General features: G+C 39.0%; 1 protein-coding gene and 1 long non-coding RNA gene across 3 annotated transcripts; both read right to left on the bottom strand.

The window, feature by feature from the left end:
- Window positions 1-1,741: 1,741 nt before the first annotated feature.
- Window positions 1,742-3,928, bottom strand: LOC117471899. The gene is made up of 3 exons (XR_004554822.1): window positions 3,787-3,928; window positions 2,451-2,490; window positions 1,742-2,078 (listed from the first exon to the last, which is right to left on the bottom strand). It is a non-coding gene; the product is annotated as an uncharacterized LOC117471899 (long non-coding RNA).
- A 396-nt stretch (window positions 3,929-4,324) lies between these two features.
- On the bottom strand, window positions 4,325-26,070 carry ano5b (anoctamin 5b). 2 transcript variants are annotated; one of them, XM_034116508.1, is made up of 21 exons: window positions 25,772-26,070; window positions 20,032-20,076; window positions 16,252-16,310; window positions 14,727-14,834; window positions 13,207-13,275; window positions 12,753-13,037; window positions 12,467-12,586; window positions 11,773-11,888; window positions 11,521-11,655; window positions 10,767-10,872; window positions 10,493-10,553; window positions 9,885-10,036; window positions 9,730-9,804; window positions 9,400-9,625; window positions 9,128-9,306; window positions 8,624-8,721; window positions 7,989-8,119; window positions 7,633-7,838; window positions 7,252-7,439; window positions 6,554-6,659; window positions 4,325-6,456 (listed from the first exon to the last, which is right to left on the bottom strand). In XM_034116508.1, exons 1-21 carry the CDS (start codon window positions 25,845-25,847, stop codon window positions 6,220-6,222), a joined length of 2,778 nt encoding a protein of 925 aa, XP_033972399.1. In that variant the 5' UTR covers window positions 25,848-26,070; the 3' UTR covers window positions 4,325-6,219. The 2 variants fall into 2 exon arrangements, with proteins under 2 accessions (XP_033972399.1, XP_033972400.1); XM_034116509.1 differs by lacking the exon at window positions 20,032-20,076 and having other exon boundaries at window positions 6,199-6,456.
- Between the last annotated feature and the right edge of the window lie 38 nt (window positions 26,071-26,108).

Below are 26,108 nucleotides of genomic sequence, written 5' to 3'. Positions count from 1 at the left end.
ACTGACATGAAAGAGTGTCTGGGTGAAGGTCTGTTATAGCAGAGGGAAGACACCCTTACTCTAACAGCAGCCTGCAAACAGAGGCCCCTGACTCAATGGGAAATTACTTTAAGCTTTAGTTTAGTTTTTAAGGCAGGTCTGGACCAGTCCAGTCTCACACCCAGCAATGACACCTCCCCACATATATGGGTATGTTGGTGTGTACTCGCTTTGGCTTCTGTTGGTAGGTTATAAAAACCAGTAGCTGAGAGAGGAAAAAAGGTCTTAGGGGTCTTAACTGGGAATCTCTCCCTACAGTAGATCTTATTTGCCCACTTTCCTCATGAGGAAATTCCTCTGAAGAAATGCAGCTTTTTCAAGGTCTCCCTTGAAAAAGAGATCGTTGACCTCAATGGGATTTTTTAACCTGGTTAAATAAAGGCTACAAATGCAGGGAGTTTTAACACAGGGGTCTTTATAGGGGATTTCACCATAAGTGATATTCTTTACAGGGAATGACTCCCTAGGTTTCATTCCTAGCTGGGAATCTGTCCCTAGATCTTATTGATCCACTGTCATCATGAGGAAATTCCTCTGAAGAAATGCAGGGAGTTTTAACAAAAAGGAAAATATGTAAACTGGTGAATTAGTGATGGTATCTAAGATATGTATGCAGGGGGGGTAATACTTTTTTGATTGTCACAATGTAACGAGAGATGGAAAAAAAACCTGTAAAAGTGTGGAGCATTTCTTCAAAAAAAAAAAAACCCCATTTGGATTGGGGTAACCTAAAATAATTATGAGCTCTCCTCTGCTGCTTTCAGGTAAGATTGCACGATTGCCACAAACACACACACTTAGGTAAGTCCACGCCGCACTATAGATACCCAAATCCTACGGGATCGCTTAAACGGATTTAGTAAGTCTTCTGCTTTAAAACAGCAGTTAATTGAACCTGGTTCTAGGAGTTAGTAGAGGTACAGTAAGACCTTGCCGATCCAGGTGGATCCGAGCCTGGCGGTAAACTTGCATAGACTCAAAAGCTTTTGATAGGTCAATTAGTAGGTCTGATTAATAGTCAGAGGAAAATTAATACAGATCCACCGACCTCAACAGGGTTGAATGTTGAATTAAAAAAAAATGTTTTAGTGTAGAACACTTAACCTTGAGTGTAGGTAACATAAAAAAACTGTATACAAGAATACTTGGTTATGTTTTAAATTGACTTAAAGTGGACCTATCATGCTATATTTGAATAATATAGTGTCGGACCATACCTATATAAGGCATATTTATACTTTTTTTTTTTCAAAATACCAAACAGATCATGCATTTTAGCCATGCCTCATTTCGCTCAATTTGAAAAATGTTAGCTCTGTTTTTGCAAGGGTTGATTCTGTGAGCAACAGCACCATCTAGAGGCCTGGCATATGTACTACAGCGTCTCCAGCGCTTTCGAACGGCAATGCCGTGGTTGTCTCCTCCTGATTGGTGGAGTTGGCCCAATAGCCGTAGCGCCACCGTGATAGGTCCCCTTTAAGTTAAGGTGAAATAAACTATGTGTAGTGAAAAAAATATTGAAGTTGGGCTAACTAATGTGGAATGATCTGCAACTTACCATTTGTTGTTGTTTTGGCTTGAAAATGAAATGTTAAGTGCTTTAAGCATCCATTATACTTATTAAAAACTGGTTCCAATCTCCTACAGAAATCCCATTTACAGTTACACATGATAAATCAAAGTAGTGACACATGTTCAAATCTTAAATTATATGCCTTTTATTTTTATTCCTTCAATAAAATACACTGATGTTGCTCATAATCCAAAAGCAATGTTTGTTCTTTCTCAATCCACACATCACTCTGAATGACGTTGAAAGTGTTTTAATGGCTTTAGGGCACTGCAAGTGAAAACCAATATGACTGCCCAAACCAGAGGAAAGGTGAAATAGGAAGGTCCTGCAGATTGTCCGTTACAATACCTCCCTCAGAAATGATGGCAGTGAAACAGGGTACAGAGGGAAAGGATTAGGAGAGGCTCTTCTGATCAGTCAGCACCCCGGCAGACACTTGTGCCTTGACCTTATCACTGTCAGAATCCTGTATAAAATCAAACAAAAAGAACATTGCATGGATACGTTAACAGACAGGTCAATACTCACTGTGTTATCATCTGTCCTTCTTACAGTGCCTTGCACATTAAGCTTTCACTTTAGATGCACCTGATATATTAGTAAACCCAAAATATATTTTTGACCCGTTAAAAATGTCCAGTAAAGAACATAACTGAAATTATGTATTTAAGTCTTTGTCACATTGAATTTTTTCCTTTGCTGTCCTCATTGGCTTGTATTATTTTGTGTATGCAACACCTTGTGCAGAATACGCAACCCAGTAAACTCAGTAAAAATGGTCTGCAGACAGAGTTAGTTCAATGCATCACTGTGCTGTGCACGGTGCTACTATACTTACTCATGTGAAGTAAAGAAAATACTGCTGTCACCATCTCCATCTACAAAAAAAATAGAGTGGATGACATGCCGTAAAATGATCTTTCCAAACACATGCCTCTGTTATAGGAAGCAGCCCCAGTGTCCCAGATGCATCTACGAACCATGGATGTATAATAAGAACTGGATACAGCGTGGGAGGCGGGGTCTCGTTCTTTCTTATGAGAGCTGCTCATTGGCGCATGAAGGCAAAATGGCCCAACTTTTGAGAGAGCGAAACGTCACAGATTACCCGTCATGCCTGACTAGAGCATGCGCACTTCCTGGGGGGCTTGCTACGAACACGTTTGAATTTTGACTTAAAGGTCCCATGTCATGCTTTTCCGGTTATTACCTGTCCCCTTGTGTGTTATGTAGCTTTGTATGCATGTACACGGGCTGCAAAGTCCCAAACCCTCAAAGTACACCCTGTAGCGAGTAAAACTCTAACACAGAAAATACCTGTCTATGCTGCCCCAGAACGCCTCGTTGGAGATTTCTCTTTTTCCATTGTTTTCTTCCTGGGTACAGTGACGTGCCCAAATGGACCCATTGGTCAATCTGTGGAGCTCCTCACACACACACTCTCTCAGCGGCGAAACTGTGAAGCGCTGGGGGGGGGCGCGGGGCGCTAGTGGCGCGCAAGCAGGAAATGAACCCAGCTCACACTGTCCGCTCCTCGCAATAGCGAGCCGCGCAACGTCCCGCCAACACGGCACCCAGACCCCATGCAGAATTCTCATCTGTTTGTCCTTACTGGTGTCATTTTCTGGTTGCTAACGCCATAGTAACACATAATCACTGATGTTCCGCTTCTGTAATTCACTGAACTAACATCAGCATTAATCTAAACATCTCTCTGTCAGTGAGATACTGGTAAACAAAGCACATTTCTCCACAGCTCTGCAACAATGAGCCTTTACATAGCAGACGCTGAGGTTACTGTGGGGTCATTATCAAGTAGGACAGGGAGGCCTGCTGTTACATCCGGTTTCTAAAGTCATGATTATTTAAAACACAGTAGGCCTACATGTTTTACAAAGTGTTTAAAAAAACAAACAAGTGTCAACACAAAGTTTGTTTGGCAGTGCAGGGCAGCAAAACATTATTAATTGTAGGAGGGATTTTAAAGAAACAATCCACGGCGACTGCGACTGCTTGGTGTGTCAGGGCCTGACACACCAGACCGAAATCGGCTACCCTAAGGTAGCAGTTAGCAGAGACCAGCCGAAGTGTTGGTTTCTCGCATTAGCTAGCTAACAATGGCAGCAGTCAGAAACACACGTTTACACACAACTATTGCTTGCCCGACAACTTACCTAATAATTCTTTAAAATACAAAATGAGGCTTCACAAAATGGTAAAAATCCACTCGACTACTTTCCCTTTTCCTCAGTTTTCGCAGTTAGCGCCAATTCTTGCCCGTACAGCTGAACCAATGGCCACTGCGCATGCTCAGACCTGAGGCCTCCCCCTCTGCTTCTTCTTTGGTTTTAATTCAGCCTGATTGTTTTCTTAACCTTGTTAATTAAACAGAATTAGCTATGCAAATCAGAGAAGCTATGTATTTAAACTTTTGAAAGGAAGAATATTTACATATTCATATATTTTAACTTGTTTTTAATGAGATAGGACTTTATATGGAAAGAAAAGTCCTTTGGAAAAACAATACTCAAAAGCATAATGTTTTTATGTCTTGGGTGAGGATCCTTAAATTGACGCAAATTTCCCCTCCGTGGGACTAATAAAGGTATTCTAATTCTGATTCTGATAAGCTCCATGGTATAAGCATCCAATAGCACATTTGTTGTCCTGTTTACTGTTGGTATTAATGCAATGTGTGAATAAAACTCATACTATAATTACTTTTTTATTTATGTATCGTGAATATTAATTGTACAATAGGCTACAGTGAAATTAGAATATAATTGACAAACATTTCCAACAATTCATGCACATCAAATTAGACAAAACAGCAACTTTGTAATGATGACTTACAGGTTTTGAATTCAGATAGGACACTTTGGCATTACAGAAGCATACAAAAACGAGTAAGCACAGAGGTTTAAGGCATTTGTTTGTTTGGAAATACATTATGCTGCAGGATCACGCTCTGCACACATCTGATATCTGCATACTGTTTTACTGTGTAAGTGATGCTCATGATTGATCCTGAGATGCGAGTAAATGAGACTTGGTTTTTAAATGTCAAATATAATAGCTGATAGCTGAAATTACAACTGCATCATGTAGCAAGTCAAGTTACAAAGAGGTTTCAATATAAAACAAAGAAAAACCTGGTAAACCTGAAATAATAAGAATAAATGAAGTGATCCTGTATCTCATAAATAGATACTGTTTAGTTATATATCTCTCTGGAGTGTTTTTTATGCATCTGGTCCCTTGTAGTAATTTGTAATTACATTAAATGTACTTGAAGAACGAACTAACATGGTTGATGGTCATTTATGATTTGATGAATACAAATTTAAAGAAAGAGGATATGAAGTTACTCTTCTTAATATAAAAACTTCAGACTACAAAGCAGAAGCATATCAATAAATTAGTTGCTCAATAACCAATTTAAATATGATATTTTCTTTATATCTACAGCAACACTAGTTACCAAAGAGTAGGTTACCTAATGTCATCAACTCATTTCTTTTTACTGAAATGCTCACTTACATTGTACCAAACCAAATTCTCCAACTGTCTGATCATCTCTGAAGGTTTGTTATGCCGAAAACATGTGGAGACACAAATAATGTTAAACAGGAATATAGGCCATTTGTTATCTATGTATAACAATTGGAGCCATAAAGCCAACACACGGTCAACCTTCACACATAAACTGATTGTACTAAAAGAGAAAATCTGTCATGAGATTTTCTATGTGTAGGCTTTTCTTTTTGTAAAAATCGTATAATTGGTCCTGCAGCAAGTTGGAAATACATCTGGAAGATACTGTAAGCCTGCAGCTGCTGTCTCACTATACTATCAACTCAGGCTGGAATGATACACACTTCTGATTGTTACAGTATCACTGCACTATAATGGAGGTAATTGGTTTTCCAATTTACAGTTTGAAAGAGCATACACATAATTAACTCAAAAATCTAATAGCCCAGCTATAGATCAGTGGATCTAAACATTATGCAGCAACGAAACTAAAAATAATTATTATAAGCCTACCTTTACACTTAAGACATAAAGATAGGTGATGTTTAGGATATATCCCTTAAATGATATGAGTTTTTTTAAAACTCCTTAACACTGACATCTTTTCTAAAAAGCCCTTAATCTTGTTTCCTCACAAGAGAAATCACATGCAAAACATTTAATTAATGATATGATAGCCATCTCTTTAAAGGGTAATTATAACTTGTTTTACATTTTCAACAATTCACACTTGGCTATTAGCACATATAGTCATGACACATGGGGATATGAAGGCATTACACAGGGAATGATACAAGCTGCAGTTACAATCTTTTTAGCCTTCTTCTGTTGTTTTCAAACTTTCTTTATATGGCACAGGAGTGTTGCAGCCACTCGGGTAGCTAATTTTAAGCAAAGTGAGATGTTGCATTTGAATTGCTGATGCCTTTACACAGATCCTAATATAGGAGTCCATCCAGCAAGAAAAGATAATATCATTTTTATCCCAAAGACAGAATCTGTGTATATGGATGCTGTCAGTGAGGAGAAAACTCTCACACGTGTCCATTCTTGCCTTGGTTAGTTAGGAGTTTTCAGGAAGGAGGCTCCAGGCACTCAGACAACACTTCATGTTTGTCTGTCATTGAGGATACTTCTGATGGTTGCTCTGTCATGAAACTGGCACTCATCTGGATTTTGACCTTCTCCACCTCGTAGTTATGCAGGTACTCTTGAATCAGGTAGCGCTCTCGTTTGAACCGAGCCTTCACAACTGACGGGACGTCCGGGATCATCCACGCCACGAAGAACTTCACCACAAAGACGACGTGCTAAAGAAGGAGAATTATCACACTGTCAGATTATAATTCTTTAGTTCTGTGCATTTATTTTGCAAGTAAGGAGTGAGAAAAAGCTGTGTTGTCTTACCTCCATTATAATAATAAAGGCCATTTTGGCTGCTAGGATATGCCAAAACTGCATGGTATGAGTGTATTCCCTCGCGTGGCCTGGAGGGTAACGGTAGTCACGGTACCTGTTCAAAACAACATTATTCAGTCAATAGTGTTTCATTAATGTAATCATGCTGGTACCAGTACATATCAATAAATGCCGAAAAACTCAAAAACGTAACTTATGGCTCCATCAACAGATATAAACACATTTTCTTGGACTAAAGCAAAACATATTCGTTCATAGGTTGCACCTGTCAATATGAAGTTAAGCTTGCAGTTAGCAAATAATTGCTGATCTACACACAAACACAGAGCCCCACTATTTATTTGGAGTAGTGTGAGTCAAATGTTGGGTCTAATATTCACTCACTTTCAAGCTCTGAGGAAAATATTTGACTCACCATCTAGTGACTAACATTTTCTGTCTGTGTGTTTATCATAGTGTACAGCGGATTTGTCAAACCATTTTCAGTGAGAACAATTGCCTAATGCAGCAGGAGAAAAAAACGCTGTGAAACCAAATCAAAACAAAAGTCTGGCAGGCATTAAACCCAAATCAATGAGTTGAAAGAATAAAAAGCTCCATATTGCTCAGGGGGGGATACAGAGGCTAAAGCTCTACTGAAAGTAAATTAAAGCCAGATGCACAACAAGCTCTTTTAGCTCTATTACCTGCAGGTGGAAGTCGTGTTATCAAATGAGTTGCCTCCCTCCTCAGGCATGTTGTCGTTGGGTATCTGATAGATGTTATATATTGACAGGCTGTTGTTAACGTAGCCCCTCATGCTGGCATCTTTACCATAGGCATACAGGAAGACCATACGGGGGATCATGTCGGAAGTAAACGCCATGATGAAAGCCTGGGACAGAAAGGACAAAAGGCTTTCGGTTAAATGTGACTTTTTTTTTTTTTATGGATATTTTCCTTCTGAAATCCTTCAACACATTTATCATAAATGCAAACAAGGACATTCGCACAGATTAGACAAAAAACACATTGAATGGTGAACATTTTGTCTGATAAACATACGCTGCTACATGCCCAACACCTACATTGGTAACAACAGACAGAATGGCCACTGCGTTGAGGATTTCCTGCCACGCTCCAATGTTTCGGGCCTTGGACGCCACCGGTCGTCTGAACTGGGTGGTGAACTTCCAGGAGTCCACCCTGATCTCCAGGATGTTGTTGCACAGAGCCAGGAGCGGAGCCAGAGGAAAAGAGGCCACAAACAAAGTGATGAAACCAAACTGGATCACTGAAAAAAACAGGCAGAGCAGAGAGAGAGTTAGAGGTGGTAAACAGGGAAGAGTAATAACAGGATGGCAAGAAGACAGCATGCATTAATCTGGCTCTTCTGTCCAGATATGATATCTGTAATGTAAACAACGTCAGAGAAGTATCTCACCCATCTCCAGGTACTCATAAAACAATCCAAGCTGGCTGAAGTTCAGCAGCCCGTGGTCCTGCTCCCAGCGACTGGAATGGTTCTCAGGATGGTGCCGTCCTTTCCTGTTACTCCACCAGTTACGCATCAGCCTGTTGAGAAGCACATGAAGATAAACATACGTCAAACTGCTGAGACTTTCTGTTGCCAACAAGACGTTTCCAGAGAAATCAGCACAGGAACAATAATATTTGTAGTTGCAGAAGTCTGCAATTAATTGATGTGTATAGTAACCAGTTGTTATAAAGTTTCCCTAAAAGGTTTTTGATAGCTTCTCAGCAGGTTTTATAAATAATTTTTGGGTAGAGAAGCAATACCATGACATTCAGAGGTAAAACACTTTTGTTTATGTGGATGTGTGCATCTGAAGTGGGCAAGCTGCAAAGCTAGAACTTATATTTATTTTTTCTTAGCACTCAAAACATTGATCTTGTTAAAACATTTATAAAATGAATGCACTCGAAATAAACAAAATGCGCTGTTAAATAAAACCTTCATTGAAAGCTATTCTCTTGTTGTGGCTCGTTGCTATTTTTGCAGTAAATAAGTGATTGGGGTGAAAAGTTAAGAGGTGAAAGACTGGGCGGAGGACTCACGGCAGCAGAGCTTCCTGAATGTTCCCCCACAGTTGTTTTCCAGCCATAACAATGACCAGCTGCGTGGTGAGCTCAATCAGACAGCCTCCGGGGTCACACTGGGACAGAAAGAGGTTTCAGTTTACATGACACACTTATTGATGCACTTTCTGTTGGCAGGACTAGATTATGAAGCTTTCCTCACAGGTAAAGACATGTGAATGGTAAGGTTAAGGTTAAGGTTAGTTTATTTAGATAGCACATTTAAGACACAAAGGCAATTTAAAGTGCTTTACAATTGGCAATAACACATAATAATCAAGATCAAAATAAATTGAATGAAAAGACAATTCATAGAAATTACTTAAAAGTAGACTTTGTATATACACATAATGCTAATGTAGGTCAATACTGCCTTAACTGCAATTTTCAATAGGGATGTTTTCCAAATGTTAAGTATACAAAGTAATCTTTTTTAACTAGTAATAACAAAAGTAATGTTTTATCAGAGGCAGTAAAACCTACCTCCTCATTCCTTAGTTTGCTCCATTTGCCGAACATATACGAGTAGTCACCAGGATAACCGACAAATTTGCCTTTGAAGAAGGCCACGTAGAAGCACGATGAGTAGTAGTTGACAAACTGGAAGAGGAACATCTTCATGGTCAACCTGTTCTCATACTCCAGGTGGGTCTTTGGGATTTCTGCAGATAGTAGATCAGTGTAAGTAAAGACAAAATTATGACTCTATTGTTCGCTTCTGTTGATTCTGTAAATGTCAGATCAAATCTATTTACCCATGTCAGTGATCCAGATGGCCACCCTCTCATAAAAGAAGTTGAGGATCATGATGATGACAAAGTTGATGCAGGAGGCAGTGACAGAAGTGGCGAGCTGTGGAGTGATGAACCTGCCCACCACCTGGATCTTTCTCATGGGGTCTTTAATGATACTAGCGAAGGCAGCATAAACGGCCAATCTGTACGCTATGACCCCGATTATACAAGCCACAATCAGAGAGATCTGTGGGGAGAAGACAACCATGTAAAAGTGTTGACAGTATGTGACTAGAAAAGGACAATTGTTATGTTTTATAGTCAATATAAAGAGTCTTAATCATCACTCACCCAGAATATAACGGTGGCAGTGGAGATACAGAAGCGAGCACACTTGCTTGTGATGGGAAGATACGGCTCCATTTCCTGGAAGATTATTATTGTGTTAGAAATAAGTAGCATGGAATCAGTTGTACATAGTATGTTTCATGTTTTCTTCCAAGCACCTGAGTGATCTTGTTGAGTCTCTTCTTGGTGCATCTGATCTCAAACTCGGGTCGGATTTGAAGCTGTTGCTGCTCCTCTTCAAAGTCCACCAAGTCCCACTCGTACTCCAGACGGGCTTGACGCCGTTTCCAGAACTCCAAAAACAGAGTGACTGCCAAATAGATTTGAAAGAAGGAAAACGGTAAGGTAAGATCTCAGTTTGTCACCTCTCACAAATATATTTTGCAGTTTAATGAGAAGTCCGATACTCAGCAAGTGTTTCCATACATTTTTGTAAACATATCCATTATAGACTTAAAAAGTAAAAAACAGAGTTTGGCTGTGTTGAGTTTTAGGAGAGTTTATGTTTATGTTTCAACTGTGAAAACACTTCTTGGCTAACTGCTCCTCATGAGGCCAGTTTTCCATTTGGCCTTCAGTGTGCTGGGCAAGCTTTCCAACAGCTTAGTACACAACAACATAATTGTGCTGGCATCTTGTTCTGAGCTCAAGCAGTATGGATAGAGGTAGAGGCTTCAGAGTGAACAGGCTTTGACTGAGAAAATCTGTCTCACAGAAGGGGAACAAATGGGATCTCCTCACAGGTTAAACGCAGTGAAACACTTACCCCAAATCCCCATAAATATGGCAAAGAATACCGTTCCCTCATTATCAAACAGATGGGATTGCTGAAAGAGATAATATGGAAAAATGAGTTTCTCAGTGACATGCTTGGCATAAACAGGGTGACATACTGCTGACCCAGCAGGACATAATCTACTGCAGATATCTGAGTACATTTAAAAGACCAATGTATTAAAATAATGTTTGCAATATACACTTCAAGGTTAATCGCCGTTTTAAAATTGGTGTTCTTTAACATATAAAGTGTAACATTTTACCCAGGATGAGAGACATGTAGAGTTGAGCTTCCAGAAAGGGCACTTTTTATCACAAAGTGGACACATCACGATACTGCCTCCAATGTCGGGGTCACATATTTCTTTGCTACAAGGAGAGAAAAAATTGATCTTTTGTGAAAATTATATAAATCAGAATATCAATGTAGCATCCAGTATTGATCAGGCCACCATTTCATTGGAATCTCAAAATGTGTAAGTATAAAAGTGAATATGATATGGCCAAAAGTATGTTGATACCTTATTTGAATACTTATGTGTACCTTTGGTTTGGGGCTTGACACTAGATGTGATTAAATCTTACATCTTAAACTTTTTGTCCAGACTTCTGGTAAGGCCATTTCCTCTTTCAAAATAATACCCTGTGCACACGGTGAGGTACATAAAGATTTAAAGATCCTAAGTTTGGTTTAAAAGAACTTGACTGGCCTGCATTGAGCCCAGACTTCAACCTGCCATCAATTTTGGGATGAACTGTTCAGGCCTTGTTGTTTAACATCAATAAACCTCACTTATGCTCTTGTGGATGAATGGGAGCAAATCCCAGCAGCCAGTTTCCATACCCTGTGTAAAGTGTTCCCAGAAAGTTGGAGGCAGTAATAGCAGCAGAGTGATTGGATGGTTTTGTAATGATGATGTAATGATTTAGCAAATAAGTGGTCAACAATTATGATACAAATGATGGGTTTAATATTGAGTTGGTCATATCTTTTTGGTCGTATTGTTATCATCTCACCTTGACCTGTTGTCATCATAACTGAGCACTCCATAGGTGAAACATATGACGCCCATGACAGCTGCAAAGAACAGCATCTCTGTGTAGAAGCCCAGCCAGGCGAAGTAGATCCCAATCTTCTCCCCATAGTACTTCCTAAAACCAAAACCGCACACTTAACTCTGCAGATAACTTTAAACACGCTTCAGTAAAATAAATGTTCAATCTTGTTTAAAAAACAAAGATAGCAGCATTCAGGTGTTGCTTGTTTACCTGATGAGGTTGAGAGGCTGCTCCTTGTAAAAGCAGAGGAACCGGGCCCAGTGTTTATACAAGTTGTAACGCTCACTCTCGCATTCAGCGTTTCTTGCCCTTTTCCAGTATGGACACTGAAAAGAAAAGAAACAATGCAATATGGGCTCTTGAGCAAAAGTTATTAGAAAATGTAAGAACGAGATCCCTGAAAGAACTTGAATATTCTCTTCGAAAAGAAAAAAAAACGTTGTATTCTATAACGTTATAAGTAAGAAACAATAAACATGATGAAAAAATAATTTTGTCCTCTTCAAACTATGCTGATTAATATATATCTGCCCTGGAACGAGAACATTCACAAACAAGTTATACAAATGTACTTCAAATAGAAGTCCTGTATTGAATAATTAAATAGAAGTCACAACACTACCAATTGAATGTGCTACAGAACTGATTCTGTCAGTGTGTTTAATTATAATGTGTTAAAATAGTTGTTTCCGGTCCAGGAAGTATAACTTATAAGTAGGCTACTTAAATATGGTTGTGGGTTACTTATACATTATATCAAAAATAATGCGTGTGGAATCTTACATTAAAGTAGACGGACACAAGGGTCTCCCTTTACAAATCTCACAGAATAGAGATGCTAACATAAATGTACATTGATATGTGTAAACTCTGCATGTGTATGATTCTTCTTCGATTGTCTTACATCATGAAGAGGAAAGGCTGCCGTATACGTCCCATTGCTGAGTAGTCGTTTGATTCCCGTCTTGTCTCTTTCTTTCCGACCCTCTTTGTAGTACGGGCAACGAGCCAGGATGTAGAACACCTTTCAACAAGGACAGGATTCAACAAATGATATACATTTGCTAAATAAACAGTAAAAGCTAAAACAGGCAAACATCTCTTCATAGCCTCCTAGGGTCAGCCTGTCCAGAATAGGTGTGAGAGGTATACTGTTAAAGCGTTTTCATATTTATAAATTAAACACTCACGATTCTGTTTCTTGTGGAAGGCGGGAAGAAGGTATCCTTGTCATTGATAAGGAAGAAGTCGGTCTTGTTCTTGTCGAAGGGGTAGGTAAAGTAGTCCGGTTTTGGGCGCATGATGGGATCTGGCAGACGGAAAGGATGCGAGAGCCACTCCAGCGGGACATCATGACCATGGGGGATATCACTCAAATGGAAGGGAACTTTAATCTTTAAGACATCAGCGTAGGTTGCCAGTACTTCCCATGGAGCATGGATCTTCAGGAAATATGTCTTTTGGTCCTTGGAGTCCTGATAGAAGGACAGATGGAGGAGAGGAACAATACTTAATTTGTCAGTACTTGGTTGTATTATGTGTCTAATACTGAGCCATCCCTTTAAGACTCTTTCTGTATAACATGGTGTGCCTCTGCAAGCTATCTACTAGGTGGTGCTGTTACTCTGTGGTTGAATTTCTTACTGATTTGTCTTCAGTCTCCAGCTCCAGACCTTGTTTCTCAAGGTTGGCCTCAAACTCCCTCCTCCTCTCCTGTGGATGAACACACAGACAACACAGCGTTAGAGCCACACAGACAAAGTCTCACAGTCTATGATTGTTGTGACATCTGTACCCATCCATACAAGAGCAAATTAACAGAGTCTGATGTGCTTCTGCTTTCTCTTTGTCTGGTAACTGATTGGTCAAAAGGGGGGCCTGCCTGTCACAAAAGAAACTTCCAAATGAGTTTAGGGGACAGTAAACGCCTCTATCAGTGGAAACAGGGGGAGCACACCAATATAGCTGACCAAGCTTAATACTGTGTGGACAGCAGGGATCATATTGATGTTTTAGATATAACCCTGACCAGTTTTCCAAAAGTCTGGTACTGTGGTAAACATGTGACCCTGGAAAAAATGTCGACTGGCCACATGATCACACAGTGAAAATAATATAAGTAAAACAGGTTTCCTGCATTGCAGTGCTTTTAAATCACACAAAAAACATATATATATATACATAATTATTTGAACCGCATTCAACCAAAAAGTATGGCAAACATTAAACTGCATTAACAGGCTAACATTGTAATATAAATAAATACATAACATCCCCAGACCATTATTAAAAGCAAAGCTAATGGCTAAAGTGAGGTTAAAAATGTTTCTGAAAGTGTTTTTCAGAAGCTGCATTTTAGATCTTTGAACTTTGCAGTTCTGAGTTTCACAGTTCTGCAGTGAAACCCAGAGCTGTCTTTTCAGAGATACAATCTAAACTTAACCTATGAGCACAGTGTGATCTTCAGTGTTAGTGAATGTGTGAGTGTGAGCCTGAGAAAGGAGGAGCTGCTCTTTGTGAAATCTCTCTGGATAAAAGAAGGTTGAAAATGTGACACTTTGATTGAAAAGCACCAAGAGAAAACTTTGCCTACATCAGTCATTCAAGACTTTTACTAATGAATTCTCTGTGCTATGACCTTTTCAGAGTGATGATGATGATAGCTAGAACATGCTTAACAAATCGAACAGTCCTCTGCCTTAACTATACATGAAGGCTCTGCAAAAAATAAACACACTTCCAATAAATGTAAAAGACAAGTCAGTCTATGGAACCATTAAATCAGTGATTATAAATAACATAATAAAGCAACGTAATTAGCAAAAATGAATTAGCGCAGTTATAAGGAAACTGGATTCACGTATTGAGTTGCTAACTGAATTACGTTTTTTTGGTCCTGATTTCCTTCCTTCAATATTCTGTATCTCTCATTATATGGTGAAATACTGTAGGATACTTTAAATATTGACCTGGAAATACTAAAGTTTTTGCTCACGAGCTACTTTACTCATACACTGGCGGCCACAAATGACGTCTGTCTTTGGAATCTCACTTCCTTTTTCTTCATGTGTTCCCGTTCTGGATATATATTGTGTAAGATCGACAATATCACATTTATTCACTCACTGTAAAAATGCTGATAAGTCGTAGTCTGTTCCACTTACCTGTTTCTTTTCTCCATCTTTATCATCCACATAAGACAACACATAGTCTATTCTCCGAACCCCATCCCTGAAGAACACAGTGTCCTTGTTTGGTTGCAACTTTTCTGTCTAAAAAACAGACACATAATAATATTTTAACTTTCCCGCAGCAAAAGCAAACAGACAATCATAATAATGCAATACTTGAGGTGCTGACAAAGCAAGAAATGAAACTGTTTTAATCTCAATGACAGACATAAAGAGCTCAGACTTTAACACTAAGCGATTTATATTATTATATAGAGAGGGCAAGGCATATTGTGCCCAAAATCATGTCATATTAACATGTTATTTAAGTTACATTAGGCTAGTGATTCCAGTGCATGGGATAGTATTGAAAAGTATTTCAAGAGACTGTTGTTTTCTTTGGCTGCAGAGGAACCACATAAAACAGACATTTATGGACCTGGTACAATCACAGCCTGACATTATACAAAGATAGTTTATTCGGGAGGAGGAATGTACTGGTAATGTTCAAAATCAAATATTGTGTTTTACTATAAAAAAAAAACAGCACTCTTCCTTGAAATTAGCAAATTACAAGATTGGACAAATATTCTTCAGAGTGGGACATACTGTAGATCAGAGTCTACAGAGCTACACTATAAAGGGTTAACCACAGCATGGAGTACCACGTGTGTTCAGCAGTTTTCTGAACCCCACCCAGCTTGTTTATCAGGCCCCCACATCCACACTGACCCTGTAGCAGGGGTGTGAACGCTGCCCCTTGTAGTTTATTCAATCATGTTCTGACCTAATGGGAACATTTAAGAAATACGTGTTTGATTGATTATCACTGAGACATTATGCATTGAATCCTTATACATCACAGAAACACAATATAATCAGTGTTATGAATTAAGATGGATAAAGTATCTGCTTGTTGGGTTGACTGTATCGCTGAGGGCCCACCAGACTGACAACAGGCTGCTGTTTGAGCAGTGAAGTTTATTTCTGTCCCGCTGTTCGAGACATGAGAGCAGCTTTTGTGAGAGACAGAGGTCTTGTGACTCAGCGATGAGAGCAGAGAGTCGACAAAGGGTCAGTCATAAACATAAACACTGGGATAAGCAATATTGTGCCTACAAAGAAAGTAACAAAAGCTTTGAAAATATAACAAAACTTCTAAAACTGCTGCCTGTAATCTTATACAAGACTGTTTATCTTAGATTGTAGCAGAAAAATAATAATTCAAGAATGTAATAATCCAAGGAACAATTTGGGGAATTATATATTCACTTTCTTGCAGAGAGTTGTATACTGCTATTTAGTTGATACATTAAATATAAAGCTACAACAAGCAAGTCGTTTTCTTCAGCACAAAGACAGGAAACAGGTTGAGAAACAAACCGTTTTTGCAATCAGTCATTGTACTGATTATACAAACAATATTTAATATGTTTGCAATGTGTTTCCCTTAATATCAAACGTCTTTGTTAGCCATTTGCAAGCGTATTGACATACCAACAAACACACAGGAACTTACCTCTGCATGCCCAGGCAGTGTCGCTTTTTCAGATAATGAACTCACACCACCATTTTCATCTGCAAAAGAAAAAAAATATTGTACTATATTTGTTATATATTGACTGAATTTAAAAACACAAACAATGCATTATGCACAGGAAAAATAGAAAATAAGACAATCGAGTGAAGTAATAATACAAACACCTAGCATAATTATTGTTCATATGTTTGAGTGAATCATTATGTAGCATGTTTGAACAGCAAAAAATGATAATGAAACCATGATTGTTCCTTAAGATCGGACAGTTCAGTTTAGAATGGTCTAACAAAAATAAAGATACATTTTTATGTTCAATAAGCTTGAATTGTCTGTCTGCATTATCCTTCTATATATTTCTATATCAATGTTATTATATATAAGCACAGTCAGTGGATGGCTAAGTGATCAGTAGCATCCAAACTCAAACAGTCAATCAATTTATACATATTCACAAAGTTGCAGATGTATTGAAGATGCAAGTAGAACAGCATTTAATTATCTGTTTCACCTTCCTGTTTACATGCATCCACACCCATGTAAGGAGGGGCAAAAACAGCTCAATACATAATGTAAAAAATGTAATTGTTTGCTAGTTTAAATACTTTAGTAATAAATGTTTTCCCTAGCCTACCAAGTAGACAGAACTGTATTTTCTTCTCTCCCACCTACATCCCAAACATTTGGCTAAGCTAGGTTAATCTCTGTTTATATCCATGCAGGATAAGTGGTGTACAGGATAATAATAGGAAGGACCAAACTATCCCTTTAAGAGTAATGAGCCGGCCAGTAATTGTGATGGCCACGCATGCTTCTAAGACTACTCAATCTAAGAGCGGCCAATATAAATCAGCAGACTCTTGCCATATTGGTAAGCATTTATATGAGCCGAGCACACACACACACACACACACACACACACACACACACACACACACACACACACACACACACACACACACACACACACACAAAGCATTCCTGCAGTTCCCCTTTCTGCCTCCTCTCTGGCAGAGGGAATGTGCTCATGTAGCATTGCTCTGCTCTGCTCCCCTATTATTCCTGGATGGTGAGAATGCAGCACTTCCTGTGGGGGAGCCTGGACCGTGCATGATACGGCAGTGAGGGGGAGGGGCCCGGGCTTAGAGCTGCTGCCGTACCAGAAGTCTTTCCTCTCTTCTAATGAAACACAGTGAGCACACAAAGGACACAAAGATCTCTAGCTTCTTTCAGCTGCAACCCAGACACCCTCTCAGAGGGACTGTGGTGTCTCCATGTGGACGCTCAATGACAGGGCTGCAGACTCACTCTGAAGGAATGAAAATATGCCAGCATTTAGATTATAGGAATCCCTGAAGTGTAGAGAGGTCAAAGAGCCAGGGTGATTTTTCCAGTGAGCTTGTGGGAAGCATCTTTGAATTTGCAGCTGAATGTTTTTTTTAAACAAACTTTTTTCCCCCTTTCCTTTTTAGTCTCAGTTTGTTGGTCTCACTCCAACTGTGCACAGCCAGTTATCAGAGCCTGGCTTGAGCAAACAGAAGCAAGGGCAGGCAGTGTGTTATATCTAATTCCACGGAGAGACAAATAAATGGAGAGAGGGGTCTTTACAGAGCAGCCTGCCTTTTGTAGAATTGAGCAGCAACGGCAAATAGTGACTAGCATGAAAGAAAAGAACACTACTGTATATTTATATCTAAGTTATTAACTCATGCAAAATTACCTGAGCAACAATGGATTTTAAAGATGAATATTAACTAAGTTAAAACTAATCTAAAAGTAAAGCTCATGCACTTTCAAAACACACTTTCCAGCCAAGCTACCTGATTAGCCTTCAGCTGCTGAATATTTACAGTGGTGGAGATATTCTTCTGTGAACATGAACACCAGCAGAATGGCAACTGACTGGACAAAGTTTAGCAGTAACCTCTAATGGGCTCTAAATCAAAAAAGGCACTTTAAACCACCAATTAAGAGGGAACTAAAGTGCACAAACGCTCAGCTGCTGCAGACTAATGCCAAAGCCCCAAATCTATGAGGAGCATAAGTGACATAATATATACCTCTTTCCCTTAGCCTTCTTTGGAATATAGAAACATATTACATCTTTTCATAAACTCTTGTGAATATGACTAACAGGGATTATTCTCACTTCTGTAAAAATAAATGACTCACAAGAGCCATTTAGAAAGGAATCTTCAAAGTTGAAGCAACAGAGGCAGAGATATGCTGACTTCTACAGGTCAAGCTCCACTCTCAGGCCTTGATGAAATCACTGGCCTACAGTATCACACAGTAGGAGGTCACTGGTGCCAATATGTCAATTCCATAAGGTATGTGCTGATCATGCAGAGTGGAGAACAGCAGAGGCTTTTGACTAAAGTAAATCCACTGTTTCCTAGGCGAGTAATGCCCATACCTAATCCACTACAGCCTGATTTACATTCTTGACGGTGGCCTCAGAACAGACCGCCTGTCCCCCGACTGCTTCTTATTTGATGCATAACCCTCACACAGATGCACATTTACTGCTACAGTTTTATTTGACATGGCAGCATGTGTAACTGGCAGGAGAGCGGCCCCTTCAGTGAGTCATCAAAAGAAATGTTATGAAAGGGAACCTGCTTCTCTCAATCTGAACTGACATCCTGGGTCTAGTATTTGTCTGGGGATGTGAGATGATACCTCAGCCACCCACACATCCACTTACCAACACACACACACAACAATACATCATTTATATTTTTCAAAATCAAGACCTCTCATAGTCTTGCCATCTTATTGTGACACTTCAAAGGCTTATCTCACATGTTTACCAATAGTGGTGGGAGGTAACTAAGTAGTTCACTAACTGCGTACATTTATTGAGGTAATGTACCTAACTTTAGAATTTGTTTCTGGTTTATACTATTTATTACATATGTATCTATATCTATAAAAAAAACACCCCACTCGAAAAATATCAGGCAGTTATGATTAAACTACATTAAAGGAATCAGTGATATAGATAGCACTCTGTCAAATGTTTACTTTTAATTTGGTTGATTTAAGAACATTTTTCAATGATTACTTTTGTACTTTTTTCTTAAATAAGTTGGATTTTGGAGAATCAAGTAATTTTATTGTGTGGTAGTGAAACTTATTTCTAAAAACATATATACGATATAGATAGGATAATGGTATGTGTAACCTTATATTGTGTCTTGTACTTTTAGTAACAGACCAGACAGGAATACCTTAAACACCAAGGTACCTTATCACATTGAAGAAACACCTTGAGGAAATCCAATATTGACATAAAGCTGTCACGCTCATTGATTTGCAACCTTGCCCACAATTGCATAATGCAACCTGAGATATTAAAGAAAAAGCTCACAGTCAATTACATTTTCTGATGGTTGACAAATGAAAACCACACAGTATACATTGTCAAAGTGGCGAGCATCAATTGACCTGAATTCTGTGTGCACATGCCTCTATACAAAGTAATATGAATGCATGCATCAGTGCAGATCTGACACTCCGGCGATAAACACAAGACACAGCACACTTAGCTTCCAGGAGAGAGGCTCGGCAGATACAATAAGAAGCTGAGATGGAGGCTATGATAGCAGACTTACTGGAAGCAGAATCAAGAGAACAGAAACAGAAACATGGTACATTATTGAAGAAAGTCCGGCATTATAAGAAAGCAAGTGGATGAAGTGAAAAATGACGGACAGGCGGACAGACAGGCGTCACATAAAGCCTCTGATCTGCCCGTACCTGAGTGCAGGTTTATCCTGAATGCGGTCAACACTGCAGGACTATCTTTAAAGGACAGACAGACACAGGTTAGTGTTAAACAGTAGGTCAGGGGAGGTGAATAAGCATGATTACAGTCTGAAAGATTGCAGAATTCATAAAAGAGTCTCACAATAACAAACAATACCCAGGGCCTACTTACTGTGCAAACTGCAAGAAAGTAATCAACATAAAAGCTCAGCAATACATTATATTTTGTGGTGATCAGACCAGGGCTTTCATCTGTAGCTCAGCATCTAACCAAGCATTGATGGGTGAATCTGGTTAAATAACAAAGCAGATAGTTTTACTATGACTCAAGCAAGCTATGTACTGTAGGTGTCTACTGTCTGAAAAAAGCAGCATTAACAGCTCTTGTGTATCTCCCCCACGAGGCTGGCACTCAGCTAGACTGCCCTGCCTACTCCTCTCAATCAGAAACAGCTCAGATCCTTGAAACAACCAAGGCTTACCACCAACAGCTCTGTATCATTACTCTTTTTGGAAGGGAAGTGATTCAAACATGTCACAGAACGCCCTACATCTTGCCTCTATGCACGAGGTGTATTAGTGCAGGGTGGGTTGTGAGCTGGTCTGTCTAAAATATTGATGTGATACAGGTTAGTACTCTGGTCTAAATAAAATGGGTGGAAAGTCCTTCCCCATACAGCCAGATGAGTGCCTGTATTGATTGTGGGAGGGAGAATAGGCAAATATAGCAGGGACTCACATAGGAAATGGTAAAGCAATATTCTGACATAACTTTTCATAGCAAAACACAAAGTGAGTGAACTGTGTAGCAGGCGTACCATGCTACAGTGAAACCACAACATCCTGAGCTCAAACCGGGTCTCAGCCATCGTCTCTATCTCTCTCCCCACATTTCCTGTCGTCAGCTAAGTAGTTACAAAAAGGAAAATATATAAACTACTCCCGACAAATACGAATTTTGATATTGGAGCCCTAGAAAACACAAGGGAATTCAAATAATGTTCACCTCAAGGTCTATTTAGAAGCTGTTCAAGGGCTTTCAATCATATCACATTATCATCATCAGCCCAGTTTATTTTCGTCCATGTTGCCTTGAAAGAATCTTGACATCATCATGATGAGGATAATATCATGTGGTTGATAGCGCCAAAACAATTACTTAATGGATCTGAGGTGAAATTAGACTTGTGATGGAAACTTCTGAAGCAATGGAGACAGGACTCAGAGAGCAGGAACTTTGATGGCAAACACTGATGGTTTATTTGGAGCTTCGGCCGGAGAATTCACAAGACATGTCGTGCGCCACGAGTTGACACAACGGATGCCAAACCAATTCTGAAGATCTCTACCCCAGACCCATGTATTTAGCTGGTTCTGAGAGAATAATCAATATTGTGCATAACAAGATAAAACATAATGTGAAATAAAAAAAATTCCTTTCTTATCTTCAGGATGTTGTAGTCCAAAAGGGGGAGGGGGGTTCCTGACAATCCCCAGAAAGCTTGCAAAGTTCAAAAACACAATAGACATTGTGTGCAGGATAGAGGAGATCATGTAATAGCTTGATAAGACAAAACATCGAATAAAATACCATGTTTGATATCTTTGAAAGTCTGTTGAGAAAGGCATGTTTGAGGATAAGCGTTGCCATGGAGTACTGGTCATTGCAGACAGAGAGAGTTGCTCAATGGTTGCATGATATGCAGCCTCTGGCCTGGTTGTTTGGTTGATGATTTGGGTTGGTTGGCAAGAAGCATGCCTACTTCTGTAATATCAGTTGTTTTATATCCAGATGAGGGAACGTTTCATTAAGTGATACAGTATTACTATCTGACAAATATAGTTCCCAGTGGCACAGCTGTTCCACAAACAGCTTACATGAAACATGGCAAGTGCCGAGAGTGTTTGTTTTCCCTTAAATGTTTAATGTCCGTACCCGAGGGCCAGGCAAACAGACCAAGGCAGAGGGGATGCTCATGGAAACCATGTTATACACTTAGACAACATTTTTATAGAAATATAGAAAAAAAGAGGTTGAAAAAGATCATTATGATCCCAAAGAATGCTATAAATACTGCCCTAGTAATACCCTAGCTTTCCTGTAGTTTGTTGGGAGGAAAAAGCCTGGTTGTTCCCTTGTCTTATTCAGTATCATGCCTCGATCAAAGGGGCTAATGCAATTACAATGCCTGTTTCCATAGCAACCCTTTGGCTCTGTTTCACCTCTGACTGGAAGATAAATTCATCAGCCATGGCTGCAGAAAGCAGAGCGAGATCACCTTAAATGGATATGAAGCCCTTAAAGTATGAGTAACTATCAGAATGAATGGTATACTGTCCATGATGAATGCCAAAATAAATGTAACCTGCTACAGATAAGCTTTGAGTCAAATTAAAAAGATAAACTTTATGAGGATGACATCAAGTACCTGCAGTATAATAGTTTACTGTGTAGCAGTGCATCTGGTGTTCATCCTGCCGTCATCATGGCTGTCTATAATTCAGTGTTTGGGCAGCGGTGATGGAGGTAATACACTCCAAACACACACACAGTGAATATATGGAGGTGAGGACAGACCCTTTCCTGTCTTTTCTCTCTGTTTCACTGTGGCTGAAGGTCTGCCCTGATAAGAGCCAGAACAAAGCCTTTGCAGAACAAGAGCAGTCTATTCACTCAGCTCATCCATGATAAACAGGCACGTGTCTTAATGAACAACTCACTGATAACCATTTAAAGAGTGTGGTATTTACACATGGAAAATATCAGATATTGGGATGTCATTAAGTTCACTCAACACATGTTGATTCAATGTGAACGCTTTGGAATAGTTCACCTTTATTTTTCTTTCACTTTAATGATCTTGTAGTGATGCAGTGCGGATAGCTAGACATATACAGGGTTATGATACCAGTGGGCTAGACATTATCTTTTTTTTAACATAATGTACAGATTGTAATTACAGTTAAGCTGATACATTTTATTCTGTTGAAATGTTGAAATAATTAAAATGTTAAAATAACAAATTCACTCAACTGCATTCCTAAACGTATTAATCTAAAGCACAACATGCTAATCAATTTAATAACACTTAATGCAGCAATTATGTAGGCCTAAACATACTTCTCAAAGCTGATTATAAAAACATGATATTAGGTTGACAGTACTATGTTATAGAATAAATATCTGTATCCCAATTTTAACAATGCTGTAACTCATCTTAATGTAACAATTGCTTTTAAAGTTCATAGATGCATATTGCTTACTTATCATAATGATGCTTAACTCAGCCTATCATAACAACGAGGCTGTCCAACAACATCATCTCTGACCCAAACCATGTTCTGAACAGTGAATATGAACTGCTACCATCTAATCGGAGATACAGGGTCCCACGATTCAATAAAGTCAGACTGAAGCACTCCTTTGTGCATCAGTCAATCCTCACAGTAAATACAGAGCTAAATCCCAGATCAAATGCACGCTGAAGGCTCTTTGAGCAGCTTTTCTCTCACTGATTGTGCTGTTATGTTAAATGTTTGTTGTTTATGTTTCATGTATTTGTGTCTGGATATTTGTCTGTTGATGTTGGACATGGAGCTGCTGTGACGCAAGTCAAATTTCAGACTTGATCTGACAAATAAAGTAATATCGTATCGTATCGTATCGTATCGTAAAATGGGCATCTGGACTCTTCGATATTTAATTGTCCATTAGGTCCAGTTATTCTACAGAAATAATTTCCTTTCAGGACTAAATGCAAACATTAGTCTCTCATTCTCTGAGCCTCTTCGGTAAAACCCAGTGGACAACTTTTCTTATCACAAGAGAACCAGGCTTCCTAAAATGCACGGGAACAAGCAGGGGTCAAAAGATATGGTCAGTCAATACACGTCATGAACTTCCTGTGTCATGAAAGTATTGGCCATCTGTGCCAGCTGTAGTTTTGAATATGATAATGTACATATAAATATGGAGATAATTCAACAGGTTCAAATTAACTTTAGTTTCTAAATCTAAATAGTGAATCCGCAATTTGTCCCAAAGCTATTACCTTATAACTGTACATTAGGCTAATCAGCTTCCTCCTAATCAGAACTAATAACAAAGGTTTTGGATCAATGCATTGTTAATGAGATCCCTTAAGTGAATAAAAAATAAAATAAAAAATGTGTCCACAGTCAATTTCCATTCTAATTATTGATAAAGCTATTTCTTCATTTTTCGTATCATGCACAAGAAGTGCCCATCCCTCTTATTTTTATTGTCGTATGGTCAACATACGACAATAAAAACATAGTTCCGGTCGTGAAATATGTTGTTTAATTACAAAATCCCAAGTAATTAAATTCAAGTTTTGCAGGGCTTCTGTGTAGATGTGCAACATTTAAAATATTATCACAGATTAAATTGTCTTTTGTCACACTGGGGGAATATAAGAGCAAAGTGCATTTTCCTCTGTTTTGAAGCTTTCCTGCTTAAGAATGCTACCACAGAAACATCATCCTCACAAGCTGTTACGTTATTAAGGCTATGGGAAGCAGTATGCATGACTTAAAAGGCCGCAGATCTCAATTACGTTGACATATGGAGCTCAATGGCAGAAGAAAATATTAATCTTAACTCATTTGGTGTCCTCTGAGACACTGAAACATGGTGGTTGAGAGCAAAACCGAGCTGCTAAACTCCCAAGATTGTCAACGGCCTGATGCACTCTTGTGACCACACTGTCGGAAATCACAGACTGAAAGAGGTTTCCTGTGAAGCATGACTATCTCAGAGAAGGCAATCTAATTAGACTAGATACATACAGTATGTAAAGCTTGACAGAAAGCAGAAAGGAAGAACAATTTACCTGGGATATTCTGCCACACTTTGTACTGAAATTGTGCCATTTTTCAGTGATGATGTTACGTTACAGTTTGTCTTTAACTAACCCAGATTCTACAAATCTTATTGAAATCTGCCTTTCAGAATGACGTGCCAGTTGTTTGGGACATTCCTGTGATTCAAAGCAAAACACCCAGCATGTGTGTTTTGATCTATTTGCCTCGTGGCTTGTCATGGGATTGCTACTAACTTGCTTTGTTTTGTTTAATGTATACCATGTTTATCTAGGCCCTTTTTGTTTTTTGTTTGATGTATATATGTCACACTGTAGGACTGCGGGAAATGACATTTCGAGATTTCTGGATGTACAACATATAGAATTCTTGACAATAAAGCTGACTTTGACTTTGACTTTGATGTGACTTTGGTGTCTCATACATCGGCTGTATTAACTTTTCTGTCTGCAAGAAAACCATTTTTTAGTTTCATTCAATGGGAACCAAGTCAAAAAGTAAAGTAAAAAAAAACAAGCTATAAACCCTAAACATGTAATTTATTATGCTGTGGGCAAAACACAAACATGTCATTATATGTGGTAGGCTACCACTTGGAATTTTTTGCTGACATGTTTTGCTACATACATAATACAAAAATGTTGATGTAGTCCTATTTCTATATAGATTGCTATATTCGCTTTAGAGGGTCTTATTTAGACATAAGAATACATTAGTTAAAGGTCTGTTTGAATTGAATGATCAGTTCTTAGGGACAGGAGCAAGTACGAAGCAGACTGCAGATTAGCTACTACAAGCAGTAGAAAGCATCTTCGACACATTTGGCACAATATATAAAGCTCCTCGTGACCCCACTTAAAGGTTAATAAGTGCATATTTATTTAATTACCTCCTGTCTGTGATTCTGTCGCGCTCTGCAGCTCGATCAAAGTTTCATCCTTCGTCTTGCCCGTTATTCGTCTCATAGCGGCAGAGCTGTTATTCTGAAGGCTTCACCTTCTCAGGAGAGACAGCAGGGGGGGGGGCTGTGATCCGGTCCCGGTGATGAAGACTCCACCATGCAGGCATCGGCTAATCACACTCTGAAATCAATGACTTTGACTGGGATTAATGAATGGAAAATGGGTCATATTTACATTATGACCGATTCTCTTTGAAACTGTACCCTGCTGGGCTCCCTTGCTACCCGAGAAGACTGGCTCACTTAAAGGGGAGTGGCATGGGGG

The sequence above is a fragment of the Trematomus bernacchii genome, unplaced genomic scaffold, assembly GCF_902827165.1.
Source record: "Trematomus bernacchii unplaced genomic scaffold, fTreBer1.1, whole genome shotgun sequence".
Classification (NCBI taxonomy): Eukaryota; Metazoa; Chordata; class Actinopteri; order Perciformes; family Nototheniidae; genus Trematomus; species Trematomus bernacchii.
Note: the sequence above shows the minus strand (reverse complement) of the source record. Positions and strands in the feature narration are given on the sequence as shown.

What these genes read in the sequence shown, in the direction of transcription:
- ano5b (XM_034116508.1), bottom strand. Translation starts at nt 25,847, where the DNA reads ATGAGACGAATAACGGGCAAGACGAAGGATGAAACTTTGATCGAGCTG. An exon ending in CAGGATAAACCTGCACTCAG is followed by an intron (nt 16,311 to 20,031) that starts GTACGGGCAGAT and finishes TTTCTTTTGCAG; the next exon opens with ATGAAAATGGTGGTGTGAGT. An exon ending in TGGAGACTGAAGACAAATCA is followed by an intron (nt 13,038 to 13,206) that starts GTAAGAAATTCA and finishes TCCTTCTATCAG; the next exon opens with GACTCCAAGGACCAAAAGAC.